This window comes from Pseudopipra pipra, chromosome 5 (assembly GCF_036250125.1).
Source record: "Pseudopipra pipra isolate bDixPip1 chromosome 5, bDixPip1.hap1, whole genome shotgun sequence".
NCBI classification, from domain to species: Eukaryota; Metazoa; Chordata; class Aves; order Passeriformes; family Pipridae; genus Pseudopipra; species Pseudopipra pipra.
The window spans coordinates 8796656-8818303 of record NC_087553.1 but is presented as its reverse complement, the minus strand read 5'-3'; the positions used below and the strand labels follow the sequence as shown (position 1 = coordinate 8818303).

The following is a 21648-nucleotide window of genomic DNA, read 5'->3' as shown; positions in this document are numbered from 1 at the left end:
ATTGAGCATAAGCCTTTCTGGGAAAAGGCTTCTTTTTCCCCTGTCTCCAGTGGATGGGAAGTATGCCTGTGTAGATAATCACACGTCTGGTTGAGGACAAGCTCTTGCCTAAGCTCTGAACTCAGGAAGGCTCTGGGACCCTTTTAATATATTCACCTAAAGGACAGTCTAGCTGGAAATTATAAATGAAGAACAGCCTGGCAGGAGGAACAGGCTTCACTGCTGTTTCCCAAAGAAACAGTAGGGCGAGCTTCTGCCTTAGTCCTATTTTGGGCAGTTTGTTACTTAAATAAAATCAGAAACCCAAGCAGTTACAAAATATGTGGAAAGTGAGACTGAATTTCACACGCACACACGTGCACAAAAATGATGATAATTTTATTTCCATGTAAGGACTTTGCATGCCATAGCATATCTGTGTCCTTGAATCCATGATAGCCTTCTCTATCCATCTGTGGAAAATGAGAAGACCATCCTGGCTTCAGGCATAGGGTGTGAGTTGTGAAGGGTTGCTGTAGACTAAGTGGTTACAAGACATCTCTTGCCCTCTCAGCCCCGCTGAGGCTGTGGGTCACACAGAGCTCCTGTACCCTCCCAGAGCTGTCACTCAAGCCCAGTTAATGGGCTTCAGGTACCTCAAAGTCCTTGCAGAATAGGTGCCTCCCCAAAGGTGGTGGCCAAACCCTGCCTGTGCAGCTGCTGCCCAAGTACCCACCTGACTCCTGCAGAGAACGATGCAGAACCTGCTCCACCCCTGGAGTGTCCTGCTTATTTCTGGTAGCACATCTAACAGCAGTAACAACCTGTTATCCAACAGCTAAATATTTGTCTTTTGATACAGTCTTGGTCCAGATAAAGCGTAAGTCTTTCAAAATCTGTGTAAACAGAAGGAAGATAGCAATGTTCTCTCTCTCTTCCTGCTTGGGAAAATAATGGGTGCATGCTTCAATAGCATTGCCTGAAGGCTTCACTCGTATAACCCATTTCAGATTTTCACGTGTATCACTGAGCACATGTCACTTGGGTTTCTGATTCACACTCTGGGGAGGGGGAAACCCTACACAGTAGGGCCTGAATGCCTGAAATGTTATACTAGAGATATTTTGTCCACTTTGAACCTGGGGCTACTTTGTAAAAGGAAAAAGAAAATGGCTACACCAAAGTTTTTTCTTTTTTTTTTTTTTTTTTTGCTGTGGTGATTAAAAAAGAAATAATCCTAGAAGCCTATGTAAAGCTTGTTTTTATTTGTGTAACTGCCTAGAGATGTTGATCCCTGGAGAGGTTTTGAGAGAATATAAAAGGAAACATTTTTGCTATCTTACATTTTTTTCATATTGAAGTTGTGTTGTTTTCTTCTGTTCTTATCAGTGTAATGGGAGAAAAGGAATAGCTTTTGCCATGTGAGTGCATCAGAGAAGGTGCTGTAGTTACTGTTTGTGTATCAGAGTGAGAAGATTGAATAAAGATTGCTAAAAATATCTTGGCAAGGAAATCCTGAGAATTTTTGAGATAATTTGTGTTGCTTGTCAAAGGATTTTTGTAGTTGTTCCAGAGTTTCAGGACAGAGTGGTCAATTGTGCTAAACCAGTGTCTTCTGTGAGCTCAAAAAAGTATTTTTGAGATGCACCTTTTGGATGCTACCTATTTTGGTGAAGGTATCCATACAAATTTCTATATGCATTTTAAACAATTTTCAGTGTCATTATAATTGATTTTGTTGAAATGGCTGGAAAAGCATTTCAGTTTGTTGCCTGCTAATGACCAGCCACTGAACTAAATGCTTCAGACAAATGAGTTCTGGGGAATAGGGAATTCATACACTTTTCTTTAAAATTAACAAACAAACAAACAAGCTCTTGCCTATGAGACCAAGTACCTTTTTTTTTTTCTTTCCCTTTTTTAATGGAAAATGTGACAATATTTCAGCTAATCAGTCATTCCAGGCTTGGAGTGAATTCAAATTTCTTAAAATCCCTTCAAAAATGTGACTACTGTAATAGCTTATTAATGTAATGAGTATAATGAGTGATATGTGTCAGCAGCTGTGAAATGTTTTTCCCTATGTTGATTTGCATTAAACACTTGGACTTTAAATTGAAAAAAATGTTTGTGGAAAGTACTACCTTTCCACAGTGTAAGCAATCTTATAACCTCCCTCATCCTTTTTTTTTGTTTTGTTTTCATTTTTAAAACATGACACTTGTAGTTGAAGAAAGGCAGACCACGACAATTGAATAACTCTCCATGCCCATTTTCTTCTGTAGCTTGGGTGCTGTCAGACTGATCTACACCTCTGTGTGACATCCAGCTCATGTCTCCTTTCTAGGGTCTCAGTTGAATTCTGTTTGGGTTTTTATTTTTTGCATTTGTTTTCTTTCATGAAGAGAGGATTGGGAATCTTGAAATATTCCTGGGGGGGAAAAAGGACAACAATAATTCAATCAGATCTAGCGAATGAATCTCTAAAGAAAAAAAAGAAAGTTTAAGGTTTACAGTGGAGTATAAGAGACCTGGCTTTGATAAAGCAACTTTGAGAATAACTCCTGTGGGACCTCTGTCTTTAGGCAGGAAATCCCAGATGGAGGAGGTGCAGGATGAACTTGTTCACCGCCTCACCATCGGCCGGAGCGCTGCCCAGAGGAAGTTCCACGTGCCACGACCCAACATCCCAGTGGTCAACATCACTTACGACTCCTCCCCTGAGGATGTGAAAGCGTGGTTGCAGTCCAAAGGATTCAACCCTGTGTAAGTTTGAGGGCAAACGTAACGAAGACTAATTTAAATTATTCTCCTGTCAGTAGGTAGGATGTGGTCTGACCACGTTTTTAAAATTGAGCAGCCAAGAAATGTCAGCTGCACTCTTGGAAAAAATACTTTGATTTTACCTATATATATATATACATATATATTTATATATATATAAGTGTACCTAATATACATAAAAATAAAAATAGATGTCAGTGTGGTTATAGATCTACAGAAGTATAGATATTTATTAGCCTCCACCAAACGGTGGTACTCATAACAGATACTCAATTGACTTCAGGAGTCCTGTTGTATAAAAGTTTTTCTTAATTTAGTAGCCCTACCTGAGGCAATGTGGGGTGAAGACAACCTGCTTCTCTCTCTTGGCTGGTGTATTTTTGCTCATTTCTTGTTTGTTCCCTTGGTGTGACCCCAGGACTGTCAACAGCCTTGGTGTGCTGACAGGTGCTCAGCTCTTCTCCCTCAATAAAGAGGAACTGAGGACTGTTTGCCCAGAAGGGTCGAGAGTCTACAGCCAAATCACGGTACAGAAGTCTGCCTTGGAGGTATGGATAACCCTTCTTACTGACCTAAACTGGGTCACCAGTTTTGAATCTGTACAAGTAAATAACTCTTTCTGTGAAGCAGATGGTTTTTCCTCAGTTCTCATCACATCAATAAGCATTATTTCTATCTGAGTTATTTGGTATTAATTCATTGAAACAGGGGTCCAAACAGCATTAGAAATAGTACTTGGGTTTCAGACATTTTGTGCTGTAACCAGACTGCAAGAAGTCAAAATAAGCCAAAAAGAGCTTTAGGGGAAACAACAGGAGAGAGTAAAATGCCCTTTCTTTTTCTTCTTGCTTTGCCTGGTACTTGGACAAACAGGTAATCCTGGTACATTTGGTGGTGTTGTGTTAGTTTTGCTTTGTCTTTGTAGGGGAGATTTGATCTATTAGGCATGAGAAGGTGGTAGAGCTCACTGTTGAATCTCAAGGCCTTACAGGTTAAACCTTGTGGCACCTGCATTGGAAGGTTTCTAAGAGCAGCAAACACTTTGGACACTGTGCTACCAGAGTTACTGAGTAAAGGATAAAGTGTTATATCTCTGTATTTATTGCTCTGCAACAGTTTGCTTTAATTACAGTGGTATTGTTTCTTAAACACCTTAAAAGCTTGTGTACAGAGCTGTGCTGAGGACAATGCTTGCCAATTTTTAAACCAGTAGATTTGGAGATGCACCTACTTCTTTTAAAACCTGCTGTGGCAAGTGGAGAAATGGTCTTGATAATGTCTAGAGGTGAGATTAACCCAAATGAGAAGCTATATTCTTCATATCCCATTTAAAAGAAAATCTTGAAGTTTAAAATGTTTTTCTATCCTCTTACAAAGCTGAGACTGTCTTGCTTAAATGATTATAAGCATGCACTGCCAGGCACAGTTTTAAAGGTAGATTTAAGATGATGCATATTTTACAATTTGCCTGATCAGTGTGGATCAGAGAGCACCACTTTCTAATGTTGTTAAAATTGCTTTATTCCTTTCTTCAAGCCCTATTTTCCTGTGAGGGGAAGGGAGAAATACTTCACCTTCGTTCTTAGAATTATAAGTCACTACAGCCCAGAGCAGTCCATTATTTCCTAGTGAAAATATATGCGTATTCTTCAATTTTTTTTGAATGTTAACAATCTTATTTCATTTTTATAAGACTGCTGTGTACTGAGACGGAAGTGCCTTTGTAATGGAAGTTAGTTTGGAAAGCAGAGATGCACTGGATTGGAGGGATCTGTCCTTTTTCCCCCTCCATGCTGTTATTCTGCTTGCCTCAGTTAGGTCTCACTCTGCAGGAAACTGAAAAGTCCAGACTTGTCTAATAGGTCCTCTACAAGTATTAATATAAGGGTGCTGACAGTTTAACAAGGTCATTCAATTTTGTTAGTGAAAAGGTAATTGAAATATTTATTTCTGCCTTGATATTTGAGGTTTAACTGATGAATTTCAGAATTTATGCAATGCCTGGTGGCTTTAGCCTGTTGTTTGTTTGTTGAATTTTATCTTCAAAGGAATTGCATCTTCATTTCTCTCCCTATAATATTGCAAATCACAGGGTTTAGGAAGGCTGTTCTTGTTTAAGAGAGGCTATGGGAATGAGTATCACAACAAAATGTCTACATGTGACCCAGCAAAGATGAGCTTTCATGTTCCAAACAGGGCTATGTTCTTATTGCTCAGATTGGAAACACTTCTAATAACAGAAGCATTTAAGCACATGCATGCTTGTACCAGTGTCAGACCTATTTTACAATTGAATGCTTTTTATAAGCAGTAACAGGGCTATGGGTTTGACCACCATAATTGTCCTACATGATTAATGAGTGCCAGATTTTCATGGAAGTTCTCTGGCATCCTTTGTGTATCACTTGTGGTGTCATATTGCAGTAAATGCCCTGGGTATTAAATACAAATAGCAATAAGAGCCAGAGGCAGAGCAAACCCACACACTCTCTGGCACTACAGAACTCTATGCCTTGTCTTTCTTTTTAATTTCTACTCGGGATCTTCCACAAGTGTTTCTGGATTCAAACCATTTCTGCAACCTAGGCCTTACTCTCAGCTTTGGGGCTGCATTCCCAGATACGAGCAACCAGATCTTCCCAGTTTCTTTTTAGTGTTCTTCTACCTCAGGCAGAAGAATTTTATAATTTTATAATTGGAATTGCAGTTGTTGTTGGAATGTAATAATTTTACCCTTACGAGGAAGGAAATTAATAGGTACCACACTTTCAATTGTTATACCTTATTTTCGTGGTAACTCCATTCAGCCCTGAATCACACCAGAGTTTAAAGCATCCAAGGAACTCCCAGTGGAGTTGTGTGGCCCCTGTATGAACATGACCAAGTAACAGACTGCAAGTGCAGGGAAGGTGTTTTGGGGTTTAAGAGCTTTCTGGGCCTGGCCAAGCAAAAGCTGAAAGATAACTCTGTGAGACCAGTGTGTCAAGACAGCAGAGAGTTGGTCATAGCCAAGGCCAAACACATCCTTTCTGCCAGAGGAAGTGGTGGTGGCCAGCAGGGGTGTCCTGGCAGGAGGCAGGATGTACCATGCTCCCTGTCCTGATCACAGGATCCCTCTTGGGAGCTCTTCCTGGGGCTGCCCCAGAGAGCTGAAGTTGACTTTATATGCCAAGTACAGGACATTGCAGCAGCTTGGCTGGTCATATTTGCTTTTACTTTACATGGGTTTACTTTTTCCTTGCAAGTTGAAAATATTAATAAACCTCCATGATTATGGGGGTTTTATGTGTCCATTTCCTTAAGTGCTGCTGAGCATTTCAGGCTCTGGTGTTGAAAAGTGCTCAAGAAGATAAGTGTAGAGACACAATATCCTGAACACCACTTCTGTCCTCTCCAGAAAGGAACACTTGAGTTCCACATTCTGAACCTCTTTGTGCTCCACCAGTGGGAAGCACAGGCACACATTGCTTTAAAAGTGAAAATGGTTTCTGTCTAATACATGTATCAAATTGCCTGGAAGAACAACTTATTCTCTTTGACACCTTGGTGAAAGGAATGACCCAGGCACAATCCCAGAACTGGGATTGACTGATGGAGTTTACCTCATGATCTGGTTAGAGACTAAGCTGGGTAAATCACTGTGGGCCAAGGTCTAGCAGTCTGTTCCAAAAGTTGTATTCCTAAGAACAGCCCTGGGCTGCTTTGCTATGCTGTCCCTCACCTCTGAGTAGGATGTGCCTGTTGTGCTGTGCCACGTGTGTCTTGCAGCTGGTTTAGTCAAGCAGCTTTTCAAGCTCATCAGTCATGTTGTCACTGATGTTATCAGGAGGGCAAACTCTTTCAGCTTGGGCTGCTCAGTTGTTTTCAGAAAAATATTTGTACCTGACCCCTGATAAAGCACGTTGTCGGGTATCTGCTGATGGTTTTTTTATGCATGACTTCAGCAGTGGGTGACTGCTGCACTTGCTCTGTATCTAAAACCAAAAGGGCAAGGACAGAATGAATTAAGACAAATAAAACTGCTTTCTCGCCTTCAGAGAATCACTTATAAGTCCCCTGCTCTGCCCAATCCACTCTGGGAGAAGAGAGCAATGGTAATTTAAATAGAAGGAACATTGTAGCCTCCCTCCCTGTGGACACCTAACCTGTCTGGCCAGGTCAATGGCACCAGATAATGCACTGTAATGGATATAATGGGATAAATCTAAATTAAAATGTATGTAATAGGATACATTTTCAGTGTTCAGAATCAGCTGAAGGATTTTCCCCTTAACAGTCTTGGAATTTCTTTTACAGATTTCAAACAGTTTCTGCTTCCTTATTCAGAGGCTATTTTGGAAGCTTTGAAGTTTTGAAGGTCATGTCATAGCCAAATAATACAGTAGCAGATATGGCTCTTGCTTTATAATCCCCTGGTTTTATTCAAAGTCATGCACACTTTGGGAAGTTCTGCTCTATTGGATATGTGTCCTGGCCCTGCTAATAACTTCATTTATGTTGTCAAAGCAATCTGTTTGCAGCTGGCTCAGCAGACCTGTTTTTCACTCTTAAAAGGTGAAGTAAAATCTTGTCCTCACAATACTTCACTCTTCCTAATACTGTGATATGGTTCAATTCTAAGTACTGTGCTACAAGTTTGAAACCTGTGTCTCTGAGCAGCAAATGCACGATGGTGCATCATGTAATGTGAGTGACTGGGATTGAATCCTTGCTTAGCCCTTGGCTATGCAATCCCACGTGTTTGTGTGAGCTCTGCATTTACATAAATCCAAACCCATCAAGGATTTATTTTCAGGTTTTTAATTTCTAAATATTATTGCCCTGGTTTTTAAGTACTCAGAGGTGGAACCCAAGCAAACTTGCTGACCTTTAACCCTCCTTTTGCTGAAGCCATATTTCACCCCATACATATCCAACACTTCCTCGTATGAGAATTAAAGATGCTCAGCAGTGCTGAAGGGCGAGCTCAGACTTTTAATCTGCAGGCTTTTTTCTGGTCTGTATTTAAGGGTAGTGTAAATACTTTCTTATTGGAGCTGCAAGGTGAGTTTAATTTGTTCAAAAACCTGTATTAATAAAATGCTGTAAGAGGAATGTCATCACATGCCAAAACCACAAATAAACTCTTTTTCTTTTTTGTTTATAGGCAAACAGTGGTAGTTCAGAACTGCAAGAAATTATGAGAAGACGACAGGAAAAAATCAGTGCAGCTGCCACAGATTCAGGTGTGGAGTCCTTTGATGAAGGGAGCAGCCACTAAATGTGTTTCTTCTTTTCTTTAATTCCATTGCCCATAGCATCATACCATCCAGCTTTGCTTTAGGAAGCAGTGAAGGGGAATGTCTTACTATATTGTAACTTAACTAGCCAACACAAAGAAAATTTACAGTAGTCTCCACAGGAGTACCTGCTGCTGCCTTCTCATCACGAAAAATAAACAGATGAGAAATGCAGTGGAGCCTCCTGGCAGGTGAAAATATTGGTACACGATTCATTTACACCCAAAGATGAGTCTTGGCTTTATGGAATTAACATGACAGACAAATTGTAGCACATCTTTGTGATTCATCTGAGGGAAGCTGAGCCAGCAATAAAAAAAGCATTTGACCCCTTCAGTAATTATAAGATTCTGAATCCCATCTCTTGCTGTAGTGTGCAATTATGTCTTTTTGGCTCAGTCTTTCTTGTCATGCATTCGGCTGCAGGATGTTTACTTAAGTTGTTGATGCCAGCAATTGGAGAGGAAATCTTTAGAGAATGAACAGCAGCCCAGCATAGACTGAACCTTTCTTGCATCACTCCCAAGATGTTTTATTACTAATGATGCTGTTTATAGCAAAATAATACTCTGTACATTGATTTTATCAATACTTCACCCGTGATGAACTATAATATTGCACAAGAAGGAATAACTAGAATATAGTAACACAACTCAGCTCAAAGAGGTGATGAGATCTGCTGTAGCTGGCCATGCAACAACTCACAGTACATTTTTTTTTTAATATACTTGCATTTTTTTTTTGCCTGTAACTTAACCCATCAAAAGAACAGTGTATAATCTAGACTTCTCTGTGTGTTGATCCCAGATATCAGTTTTTCCTCATGTAAAAAAACTATTGTTCTTTTATAAATGTAATCTTTTGGGAAAGTGGATTCCTGGAGGCAAAAAGGGGGAAAAGAAGAGGAAACATCCTTTCCAGAAAATGTTATTTTTGAAGATGAAATGATTTTTTTGTCACAAAATGCTCTGTTATGGTCATGTGATTTTATATATAATATATTTATTATATATAATATATAATATCACTTAATTTAGACAAATTTAATCATCTAGTTTGATTGAGTTTCATAGTGCCTTTTTCACATGAATCAGCTTAAAGTCTGCAATAAACAGTATTTCTTGTCTGTTAAATCGTTGTATCTTTGTGGCTACAAAGACAGTAATGAAATAAGAAAGTAATCTTGATTTTTGCCATTAGTTTACTTTTCCTCTGCATACAAGGGAAGAAAAGAATCCTATTCATTTTTCGCAAAAGAAAAGATTAAATTCTTAATAAATTTATTAAGTGCCATTTATCGTAAATGCCCTCACAGATATTACTTCTGCGTGTTGGTTATGTGTCTATGTACATTTTTACATTTAATACATATTCTTTATGCCTGTCTGCATAAGCATGGTCTTATTCAGAAACGGGTCAGTAAGTGATAAATCCTAAACTGAAGACTTCAACTGCCATAGCAGTCACTAAAAAAATGGATTCTTGTCTTATCCAGTGAAAGAAACAATGATTCTCAATTGCTTTCTCCCTCTGGGAAACACTTCAGCCAGCACACCAGCGTCATGACTACATCCATTCAACACACATATAGAGCTTTAGGGGAGAAATTGTCTGTCTCGCTCACTGCCTGTCATTAAATGCCAAGCCCAGATCTCCAAAGGCTTGGCATATTCTCTTACTCAGAATTCCCTCTTCCCCACACTTTCAGCATCCATACCTAGCCTGAAGAGTGGAGATGTGAAGCTGCCTCTCACTTTTAAGTACAGGAGTAGGAAACTTTTTAAAAGGTCTTTGAAATTCATATTTAAAAATTAGTCCCTGTCTTTTCTCATGGGAATTAGGTCTGATTCCATTAAAAGCATTGTGGCAGCAACCTGCACCCTCTATTTCCCTGCTAATTACCAAAATAGGAAGCCAATATTCATCCTCTCTGCAATCCTTATTCTAGCATTCAGCACATGGTCGGCTTTTGCCCAGAAAGAGACATCAGCTCTGAGACTTTTCTGACTCTCTGGAGTTTGGCATGCTGAGGTTGTGGTGGAAGGACCCATAGTTCATCTCTGAGAAGAAAAAAAAAAAAAGAGGTAGCTTCACAGCTGGGAGTTTTTTTGAATCTGGATTACTGTGTGGCTGTTGTTTAGAAAGAGTTTGAATGTGGTCAGTGTTCTCAGAGGCATCTTTGGAGATACTTGGGGGGTGAGGGGGAAGGAAACCCCTTCCATACACTGAAAGGATAAGCAGAATAATCTGGGGTTGTATTTATCTTTTTTCATAGTTCCTAAATCAGCTACTAATGACTTAACAAGCCAGTACAACTTGAGTTGTATTTTACCCTTTAACTTTGCTGAACTAACCTTTACGATTTCTGTGTTACAGTCTGTGAAATCTGGGGCCGAGGCAGGTATTTCCCTTTTTGCTGGAATTTCCTTGGTGGTTTAAAGCACCGTAGGGAGCTTCACCCCTATGCTGTGCAGCTTTTGAATTTTCAGTTTGTTGGCAGTTATAAGAAATCAAAAGAAGATCTCATCTGGGGTTCCTCAAATGAAAATATTTACTTCAAAATATTCAGTGGTTTAAATGAAAACAGTAGTAAAATGCAGTGTTCCATTCAAAATGTTTTCTTTAGCATTTGAGCAGTGAGGCTTATTTTTTAATACTAATATTAAAAGGATATGACACATGAAAAATGTCTGACAAGGAAACGAAACAGTTTTTTATATATCAAAGAAAGTGCCTTATTAGATGTTTGATAACATAGGGACTACTTTGCTAATTTGCCTTTTTAACTGGGTGGAGGGAAAGAGTTTTAGCAGTGCATGTTCACTCAGCAGTTTTATGTTTTCAGAGCACAAACATTTTAATATCAGCAAGGCACTTCTTCCCACTCCTTTAGGCTGCCTGTTCCCTTGGGATGCCTTGGAGAGAGCAAACCACTGTGAAACCTCACATTTAATTCAGAACGAACATTTCTAACCAATAGTGATGGATAGAGCAGTTTAATTACCATCTAGCAATTCAAATGTTAAACACTGCTTCATTCAGAGAAATTGTGATCTGTAAGTGAGATTTTATACATATTTGTATTGCTACAAAGCACTTTGCTGTATAAATGTTGGTGGGTTTGGAGGGGTCTGAGAAATAAGTGCAGAGTTCCACGATTGATGTGTGCAGAAATCAACGGTTATGAGGCAGTAGATATCCAAAATGGTATGATAGTCTGAAATGCTCAGAGCTCCCAGTGATTTTGAGTGTGTTCTTCAGTCTTTGTGAACCTCTGAAAGCATCTCTTGAAGGGCTTTGCTGGACAGTAACCTCAATATTTTGATAATTCAAGGGAACAAACAAATATAACCGTAAGATGTAAATTAAGTCCTTCTAATTAGGAAACTTGTTAATCACAGAATTTTTATTTTGTTCCTATTGTGGGAAGTGAAGGCATTTTGAATTTTCAGCTTTTTAGGTCATATACAGAAGCAAGCTATAGCTTGAATACTAGACCCTTGTCCAAGCAGGTATCTCCATTCATTTTCCTGGGCTGTGTCTCATGTACAAGGGAGTCATGATTATGGGAACCCATATTTCTGGCCAAACTACTGCTTCGTAGGAGCCCAGGCCTTTTATTATATTCTCCCTCAACTGTGAAGTCTGTGTAGTGTCTAAAACAGCCCTGTATAAGGACTGAGTCTGATATATCAAGAGTATCTGAGGGAATACTTTTGTGCTCAGCCTGCCACCTTTGCAACAGCATTGTGTATGGGAAATGCAAACATGAGGGACTCTGTACTGGATTCTGTGTTTATTTCACAAACATGTTGAATTTCTTTGGTAGCTTTGTTAATTTTTTTAGCAATTAAGTGCCTATTTAACTGTCTTTGGCTCTCCTGTATCTTCTTTGAGTTTCTCTGAGTTGCTTAGGTTGCAACTTCGGCCTTTAAGTACTTCCTCAGCATTCAGACCAAAATGAATATCAAAATACTCGTCTGTGCTTCTACTCCTTGATAATTTTTGCAGTTTTAAAAGAGGAGAGGAAAGAAAATAGGGAGCCTTCCTAGATGCTTCCTAGCCACCACAGCAGAAAAGCTCAATGCACCCTGGTCCCACACACATCAAGAGCATTAACAACTTCAACCACAAGGAGTGGCTGAAAGCAACAGCTTTTGCTGCCTCAATGAAAATATAGTTTTCACACAAACCCTTTAAAAAGTTAGAAGTGGGAAGGAGGTAGTGTGACCCTGTGGTTAATGAATGGAGGGAGGGAAAGGCTGTTTTAGTGCATAGGATGATGATGTTGATTATTTGACAGGGGAAATTTGTCTTCTTTTGGTGTAGGAAAAAAAACAGTAAAATGAAGTAAAGCACAAGTAAGGCTTCCCCAACCTGTTCTCAGTCCTAGTGTGAGATTTGAAGGAAACAGTTCTGAAGACCCAAGGATGTCAGGGCGCGCTGCACAGGACATGCTAAGAGAGGCAACACTTTCACACATGGCTCTAAAAACTTCTTAGCACTTCTAAATCCTGTTTCTTAGGTTTACCTGTTTGCTCCTTCCCTGGCAGCACACACAGCATGAGGCAACAAGGAGAAAACCTGCCCTAGTTTCGATGGAGGGTCACTCACTATGCAGAGCTGCTTTGACAGACATCTGGGTCAGTAGATGCTGTAAGAGCAGCAGATCAATACATAACATCCATAGTGTCAGCAGAGCTGTGGCCATGAAACCCAAAATTCAAAAAACCTATTTCCAAACCTGAAGCTCCAGTCAGCTTTACAGCTGCGATGACTCGAGAGCTTTATTCTGACAGATGCTGGAAACAATATTAACATGCAGAATGTGTCCAAAACATCCTTTCAGACTTCTTTTGACGAGGTAAAACCAAAAGTATGATGTGTCAATTCAGGCTTAATGGCTCTGCATGAGTCTTCTGAACCACATCATCTTCCAGACTTGTTTGTTACTTCAGTTATGTCTTGAACGCTGGGAGAGGTGGTTTCCACTGTCATCCCAACATGCCTGCTTATGCAGTTTTGCATATTGTGGGGAGTAGGAAAAGGTATTTTTGTGAATGAGTTTTCATTGTAATTGATTTTATGATTAAGTAGCTATTAAAGGCAAAATACACACCTGTTACTGTGCAAATGGAATAATTTTTGACACGCATTCAAAAACTGCCTAGTAAATTCAGGCTATTCAGGCAGTGCTGTTTGCAACAATGTGATTTTGGCATCTTTGCAGCAATCTTGTACCCTGTCATGTTCAGCCAAGCTTCTGTTACAGCCAGCTCACACTGTGATATTTTGTGGGCTTATGAATGATTTAGAAGTAACCTGCTTACTCTGGTCTGTGATACAGAATAAATACAGACTCAATGGGCAATGGCCAGGAGGAGGCTGTACATGAGAAAGAACATTTGTAGGTTGGTTGCTTTTTTTTTCCCCCTGCCAGTTCTCTAGAGGGGTGTGAATGTATTTTCTGAGTAAATATGTAACGAAACTCTGAAATACATTTTTAAAAAAAGCATGGAGGCAAGGTCTAAACGGTCAAGTGCTCACTTATAATTCTCCCTTCTGCTCACATTAAGCCAGACAAATCTTTGCTGTTCCTACTGGAATGGCAAGCCCTCCAGCTGAGGCACACCAGTGAGACAAGAGAGAAATGTGTACCACTGAAGCCTTTCTTGTTACCAGCCTGCTCTGCCCTTTTGCATCCATCTCTGTGCATCATACTTGGAGAAACAGCACCTCTGCTTTAGGACTGGGATTAGTGGAAACAGTGGAAATAGTATTAGATGCTTGGAAACAGAAGAGGGGGAAATGCATATTGTACTCATTTAGTAATGAGAGGGGGAGTCCTGTTTCTTTAGTACCCTTTGCAAGGACCTGTTTTATTTGGGGTTTATGTTAAGTCTATGCAGTTTTGCATACCACATGTGGGATATTTTGAAAGAAGTTATCCCTTGTAACCAGTACAACGTTGATGTAGATATTAAAGGAGTATACACCTATTTACCTGTTAGTGGAATAACTTTGGAATAAAAAAAGAGGAATATCAGCTGAAGGAGATTACCAGGCTTCTGGAAGTAGCTGAGCTTCTGAACTACAGCCTGGTACCCTGCCAGGTGATAGCAGGCCCCAGAATGAATGAAATAAAAAGCACATGCAGGCATGTTTGCCCTTTTGCCAACAGTGACTTCTTGACAGGTAAGCAATCCAGTGTGTTTACTTTCAGTTCGTTTTGTTTACATTGAGTACCATTGCTGCTGACTTCCAAGGAGGTGACACAAAGCAACAGGTTACAAAAAAATGCCATCAACAGCCATTCTGGCAGCATCCATGTCACAATACACAATGATGTACCGGAATTATACAAAGACCAAAAAAAAAAAAATATATATATAGCTAATTATTCTGACTAGAACAGAAACCGACAGCAAAAAAGAAAAGAGCCCCCCACCCTGACCCCAAAGCTCCTGTAGGAATCCATACTGACGCTTTGGCAGCCTTGTAGCAATAAAGCAATAACCAGCCCTTCACATGCCAAAACCTTGTTTTTGTAAAATTGTAAATTCCTGGTTCGGAGAAATAGTTACGTCCATTAAAGCACCTTTTTTTTTTTTTTCCTCTTTCCACCCCTCCAACCTGAACCAGCTTCATGTTTTTACACAGGGTTAATAATTATTAAAAATAATAAACAAATGAGGGGTATAGGCACCGTAGACTGCTCGGACAGTTAAATGCTATAGTATTATATGCTAACATATCCCAGCTTGAAACTCAGCTGCCCTGTGATTAGACTGATCTAAAACAAGAGCCTCATCAGTGGCATTACTGAAAAGGTTGGCAAAAAGAGCAATCCCTCTGCTTAATTAGTAGCAGCACAGTCAAGAACCGAAACCACCCCCTCTCTCAGTGTCGGCTGCCTGCTCCAGGCTTCGTGGTTTGCATTTCTGCTCGTCAGTCCATTCCTCAGGTCTTGTGCTCCCCCCAGGCCCCACGTACATTAGTGCTGTAAGGAAACAGTCAAATCCATGTACCCAGCAGCCCCACCCCACCCCCCACGCCCTCCCATCCCCTTTTTCACAATCTCCAGATTTCTTCATGTATGTTCATGCCTCGCTATTCACTAATGAGGTATTATTAGATACTAACAATGCCTGCTCTCCTAGGGACGTTAGCACTGACCAGTGACACATGAAGAAAGCTCTTCAGTCAACCATTAAAAAAATATTGCACTTACTTTAACCTTAAGCCCAACCTGCACAGCAAAAAAAAAAAATTATCAAAGAAATGAACCAAGAGTACCAAACAAAAGCCCAATACTCTGGAGCAATCTATCTTATGCACGTATAGTGTCTTTTCCTTCATGTTGTTTAGCTGAATTTGGTCCAGTATTTAAAAAAAAGTCCGGAAATTAAACAGTTCAAAAGACACCGCAGGCTTGTTAAGGCTTTGTCTCCCCAGTGCTTCAGAAAGGTAAAAGTTTCTTTCATTGTCCGTGTACTGCAAAGCAGCAATCTCTCCTGGCACAACACCTGGCTGTCCAAACCATCAACAGAAAAAAAATCAGAAGCAAGGGAAGATGGGTGTGCTTCATGGTCTCACCTGGAACCGAACAAACAGAATGCTTTAGAAATAAGAAGAGGAAATAAATACAGTTCTTAGCATTTGGCTTTACTGACCCTCCACACAAGCTGGGAATGCAGCCCACCAGCACAGGCAGCTGGGTTCTGGGACTCAGATTAGACAGTAAACTACCTAAACAAGTGAGGCAAATCTGGGTTCTTTAAAAGGCAGGGGAATGACGTTCACAGAGGTTAATAATGGCACATGTGCAACACCACAGACACACACTGGACACAGCTGGTGGTGGTGCCCTCAGCCCAGCCCTCCACCAGCTATTTGAGGAACCAGTTTGAGTTGAAAGTCTGCAGCTTCCTGCTCCACCCGAAAGTGAACATTACAGTCATGGCTGGGTTACTGCTGCCACCTAATGAACCGAAGCTCAGTAGCTGGGAGAGCAGTGATGCACATCCTCACAGCTTGTCCAAAGCAGCAAAGCTCTTGCTACATCACAGCCTCGTGCTTTGCTCTGCAGCTGGGGACTGGGCTGGGCCAGTTGCACGCCACAGGCCAGGCACAGGGGCTCAGTGGAAAAGCAAGATGGTCACTTCACTTACCCTACTGATAGTACCAATACTGATAGAACCAATGCTGGTTCCCTGGTTCTAGATTTATGAAAAAAATTTCCCCAGCGTTTCACGTCAGAACTTTTGGTTACCTTCTCGCCCTCCAGCAGAGCATCCCCCAAACTTTGCCGGCCTGGGTAACCTGGTACTTGGTTAAGTGACTTCAGAATGACTGAAGGTATTAAAGTCCTTCTCTCCTTTAAGCTTTGTAAGGAGTGGTAGGACGAGTGGCAGGGAATGGTGAGATGGCTTACTCGGGAGTTCTGGATTCTCTTTTTCTTTGAACAGTGAGTGAGCCCATATATTCTTACACTGCTGTGGAAAATGCAGGGGATTATTTACTGTGACAGGCTACACAGATTTTCCTTGCACTCTCCACGTGAACACCAGAGGAGGAATAAGCCTCGGAAAGCTCCTGGAACAAACACCTGTGATGCTGGCTGCTGCCAGCAGCTGGAACGTGAGGCTCTGGGCGTGGAACAGGGCAGGGCTTGCCTGACTTACCACCCGTGGCTCTGAACTAGGACTTGCTGACGTTCTCATATATGACATCGCTGATGCAGAACTGCTGCTTTTTCTTTTGCCACATCAGTTGCACACACTGGTGGATAAAAATGTACTGCTCCTGGAAAAAAGACCAAATGAACCTCAGAAAGCATGGCAAAAACCCAAACAGTGAAACAGTTTGATAGCTCACAGTGTGATAGCCTGCACAGCTCCATCTCTCTCACCTCAGCCCATCATGATGTACAGTGAGTTATCAGCTCCCAAAATAATAGCCCACAACTGTTACAGGTGGGGGAAGCATGAAATCCACCTGGCACCATAATCATTAATAACCTTAATGATGACAGAAGAGTTGAATCTGAGCTAAGGAGGGTCTACTTTACATTGCCCAAAAATGAATGAATTACAAGAATTGCTTTACGTGCAACAAATTTCACCCATGCCACATATGCATCTGAAATATTTTAATGAGGTTCGTGATCCTTAGTGGTTTTTTCTCTACCAATAAAAAGATAAAACTTGATTTTGTTCACAGAGCAGTTAATTATTTGGGGAGTTATCAACATCTGTGCAGGTGACACTAGAAGTTAGTTGGATCAATCACATGTACCACTGTATTTGTGGAAAGGTTTCTGTGCAACAAGAGCAGGGTTATCTTTGGTTTTGGTTACAGGCTGACTTTTCTTAGCATCATCATTAGACAGATTAAACACTGTAATTCAATTTAGAATAACCTTAGTTGATGACTTTTTGATTTCAAAGAGAGAGAAGGCAAATCCTGATGTATCCTTACACTAACCTTTATGTAAATGAGGCACAGGGAGCAAGTGGATCCCAAGCAAAAACAGCTGTTCCAAACCCCAAGTCTGGATTTCAGCCCCTATCCCCAGTGGCCTGCTGATGCCAGAGATATCAGTGTGAGTTTGAAGCATGTTTCAGACCACAGAAATGTCAGGATTTCCTCAGCCCCACTAATTTGGAGTGACTGTTTCAATTCATGATATTCTTCATTCTCATCCCCCTTTTGGGCCTGTGCCATTTGTTTTTTTTAAAGTGCTCACTGAGGCATTGCCAAGTTTCCAGCATACAAGGCAACATGAACTCAGGTCAGCTGTCGGTGGTTTCAGATTTTGTAAGAAAAGACTTTTCAGTGGCCTCTGTGCCTGAGTGTCAGTGTCACCCAGTGACCCCTAAGGCCAGGCTTGGCCACTGCCTGGAGCAGCAGGAGCTCAGCAACTGCCCTTGACATCAGCCCCAGGCAGGCAATGAGGTCGTACATGGAAAAAAAATTTAAAAAAAGGAGAAAAAAAAAGAAGAAAAAGATTACCAAAAAAAAGCTCCACAACCAAAAAACACAACAGAAAACTACATCCCTTCTGGAATGACTAACACAGTTCCAGCTGAAATGAATCATCAGGACTTTTTTCTCTCTTTTTTACATATGGATCTGCCTTTGGTTTAATACACTGAATTGTGATGAAAGATGGCAGTTTGATAGGAATGATCCAGGATGGACTGAAAATAATGAACTTTTTTTCATCTCCAGATGCTAGTTATTGTCACTGCAGGTTTTCTTGCTCCTCTCCTCTCCCTGCTAAAACTTTTTTTTTCCCCAGTACATTTTTCCAGTACATTTTTCTTAAAAACAGAAAAATAACTACCCAGTAGGTATTTGGGTAGGGAGAAGGGCGAGGAGGGTGTCTGGCAGACTCAAAAGTCCTTCTTTTCTGTTTTGCTCGTTATTTGTATTTCCACTGTGTAATTGAAATCCTGTGCTTGGCTAGATGATACCAACGTGATACTTGAACAAGGCTGCCTGATACTGATATCATTTCATGAGCTATTAATCCCCTCAGCAAGGTCAATTCTTTTCAATGTGGTTTGAAAATCTCATATGTTAATCGCTTCTAGTACATTGTTTGCATATGAATTTCACAGAAGATGAGAATAGCTCATCCCCTCTGGAAGATATCCATGAGATTGCAGATATATTATCAGACCCACCTATGCAGCAGATTAATAACGTGACAGTATTACAACAAAGATGAGAACTTAATTATACCTGTTCACAGCCATTTGGTCAAGTGTTCAGGGGCATGAACACACTAAATGGACATGACAGTACTTTCACAATGTTGAAGCAAACTGATGTTACCTCTGTTTGCACCATGGACATTCTGTAGGACCGCATGTCGGACACCAGGCCCAATATGTCGACGAACTCGTGGTCACGGATGTGCTGTAAGAGCCGATCCAGGGCTATGAAGGTTCCTGTTCGTCCCACTCCAGCACTGCAACACAACACAGACATGCATGACATGCATCTCATTTCAGGCTTTTCTGGAGGAGGCACACACAGGACAATCAGTGCAGAAAGCAGGAGTCCTGCAGCTGCGATAATCAGACAGAGCAAACCTGAGGTCAGGCAGGCTGGTTAACCTGTTGGATTTAATGCCATGCAATCCATCATTGATTGGTTCAGCAGAGTTCATGGAGTGGGTGGCTCTGCAAATATTTCACCTTTTTATACTACTCTTCACGCATTTACACGCGGAATGTGCATGCACACGCTCATCCACCCTTGGCTGTCAGCTCTTCCTGCTTTCACTGCCACCCTCACAGAATTCACGAGAACCCTCTAACTCCAGAGGCTGTAGGCAGAAGTGCAGAGATCTGCTTGGCAGTGATTGCTGCACAAAGGCAGCGAGGGTTGAACCTGCAGGACTCACTTCCACAGCTCTCCACACTGCAAAGCTCTTGGCTTGCACAGGCACTGCACTACTGCACTTCCTCCTCACAGGACAAACCACCCAGAAGAGCCTACGCTCCAGGTTCTGACTTAGGAGCACAAGGCAGAAATAGCAACCACTCAGCTGAAAATCTTCATTGCCTCAAAGGGAAGCTTAGTGACTAGTAAAAAAGACATACTGCTTTCATTTAGGGATTCTCATGTGTGTATGATTCTTTTCATTGTGATGTCACATGTAATGTTTAAATCTGATTTCACTGACTGGCTTTAGAGGTTTTATAGAGTTTCACACACCATCCCAACACCATATCTACTACTAAGGGTAGAAGTGTGCATCTTGGCAAAAGTCCTTTTTTCTGCCTTCTCATATTTTTTCTGAAAAGCCTTGAAAGTATTTAAGAGTTCATCTCAACACAGTTCAACATAACTCTCACAAAACAGGTTTGTTTTTTTTTTTTTTGCTTGTGTTGTGTTAATTTCTTAAATAAGATGAATACAACAGAACTCTGATGTGTTCATTTGACAGATTCGTTAACTGAGAAATTCATTCTGTGCCTTCTTTAGCATTTGAGAACAATTGCTGCAGGAGTTGATCAATACTTTGTTTTTCTTCCCCCACACCAATTTCATATCATTTCTACTTTTATTCTGTGTGGTCAGTAAGACATACAATACAGTCCAAAAGTACTATCTGAAAATACCTCTCTTTGCTGCTATAAGCATCCTACTGATAAAAGAAATACTGAAGTTGTTACCCAGCTCTCTGATACTTGCTTCTGTTGCTTCCCAAAACAATTACTTAGTATAAATGAGATTTGATTTCAGAATGTTGTATATAAATATCTCCCCAGAACAATACCCCCCATGAAGTTACAGGGGAGAACTGCATGATTTGCTGCACTTACAAATGCCGTAGTTGTTTGCCTTCCAGTAGAACGTTAAGTGCCATGTCTGGAAACTAGAAATGGTATTACTACACAAGACTGTTTTCTGAGAAGGAAAGTGTGCAAAGTGCTGGGAACAGACAGTCAGTACTGACCATCACATCACCACTAGGAAAGACAGTGCTGGTAGGTGCTGACTCATAGTGCAGCAATGTAACTCTCCTCTCTGGGGTGGGAGATGCAAGCCTGGACTTCCATCAGAAGTATATCACCATAATGTACACATATTCATCCACTACAAACATCTATTTATGTATTTCTAAGAAACCTGTTGTGAGTTGCTCTCCCATGAGGAGCTACGAAGAGCTTTGAAGTCAGCTGGGAAATTTGCATCAGGAACCAATCTGGTATGATATCACCACTAACATAGCAGCTGCCCACAGAGAGGACAAATAAATTAGCATCTTAATAAAAGGCCAGATGACATACAGGGGAGAAATCTGACAGTATATAAAACAGCCTTTCTCAAAAAAAATCAGAAAGAGATCCATATAACTGTTAGCATGGGATACTGGTATTACTGCTGGCACACTGAATGTTCCAAAAGCTGAATGACCAGAGGAGGAGGATCTGCACATCTGCAGGGGAGCAGCACTCTGCAGCAGCTGCTGGTTATACTGCACTGTCTGTGTCACAAAGGGCTGGAAATGAGAGAGCAGGGGCAGGCTCTGAGCTGGTGTAAATCAGGATCACCTGCTAGGCCTCCTGAAGCCATTTGTGGATAACACCCAAAGAGATGACTATCCTTAGAAAGAAATGCCTCAGTACCTATGGCTGCAGGCTGAAATTCCAGCTCCTCTGCAATCAGAGCAGGGGACCAATTCTACACCCGTAACATGAGAGAGAACCATGTCCAGCTAACGCGTGAGTGGAACCCAAAAATCTCTCCTTCTAGTCTCTTCCCAACCTATTCAATGTACCAACTTCTTTCTCTGTTTCCTTGAAGCATTTACCTGCAGTGTATGACCATGGGGCCTTTAGTCTTTGCTGATTTCTGCCTGACCATCTGTACAAACTGGAGAATGCTTTCGGCAGCGTTGGTCGTGGGGACACCATGGTCTGGCCAGGCAGTGTAGTTAAAATGCATCACATCTTGCACCTCATCAGCCTAATGGAAGAAGCAGAACAGCAGCGTGTTCACAGGAGTTTTTACAGTGCAGTCACGCTCAGTCACACTGAGGGCTTTTTGTCATTTTGTGGTGGTTTTTTTTTCCTCTCAAATACAG

At 41.0% G+C, this 21648-nt stretch overlaps 2 protein-coding genes across 12 annotated transcripts in view; one reads left to right on the top strand and one right to left on the bottom strand.

Annotated features, from left to right (window-relative positions):
* Positions 1–9175, top strand: part of EPS8 (EGFR pathway substrate 8, signaling adaptor) — a 134655-nt gene extending 125480 nt beyond the window's left edge. For all 9 annotated transcript variants that reach the window (XM_064654366.1, XM_064654364.1, XM_064654371.1 and 6 more), the window contains 3 exons: positions 2565–2745; positions 3182–3311; positions 7910–9175. In XM_064654366.1, coding sequence (XP_064510436.1) covers positions 2565–2745; positions 3182–3311; positions 7910–8023 — 425 coding nt within the window. In that variant the 3' untranslated portion in view covers positions 8024–9175. The remainder of the gene's footprint in view (positions 1–2564; positions 2746–3181; positions 3312–7909) is intronic.
* A 5063-nt stretch (positions 9176–14238) lies between these two features.
* Positions 14239–21648, bottom strand: part of PTPRO (protein tyrosine phosphatase receptor type O) — a 154465-nt gene continuing 147055 nt past the window's right edge. For all 3 annotated transcript variants that reach the window (XM_064654359.1, XM_064654360.1, XM_064654361.1), the window contains 4 exons: positions 21376–21530; positions 18885–19020; positions 16727–16847; positions 14239–15638 (listed from right to left, as the gene is read on the bottom strand). In XM_064654359.1, coding sequence (XP_064510429.1) covers positions 16743–16847; positions 18885–19020; positions 21376–21530 — 396 coding nt within the window. In that variant the 3' untranslated portion in view covers positions 14239–15638; positions 16727–16742. The remainder of the gene's footprint in view (positions 15639–16726; positions 16848–18884; positions 19021–21375; positions 21531–21648) is intronic.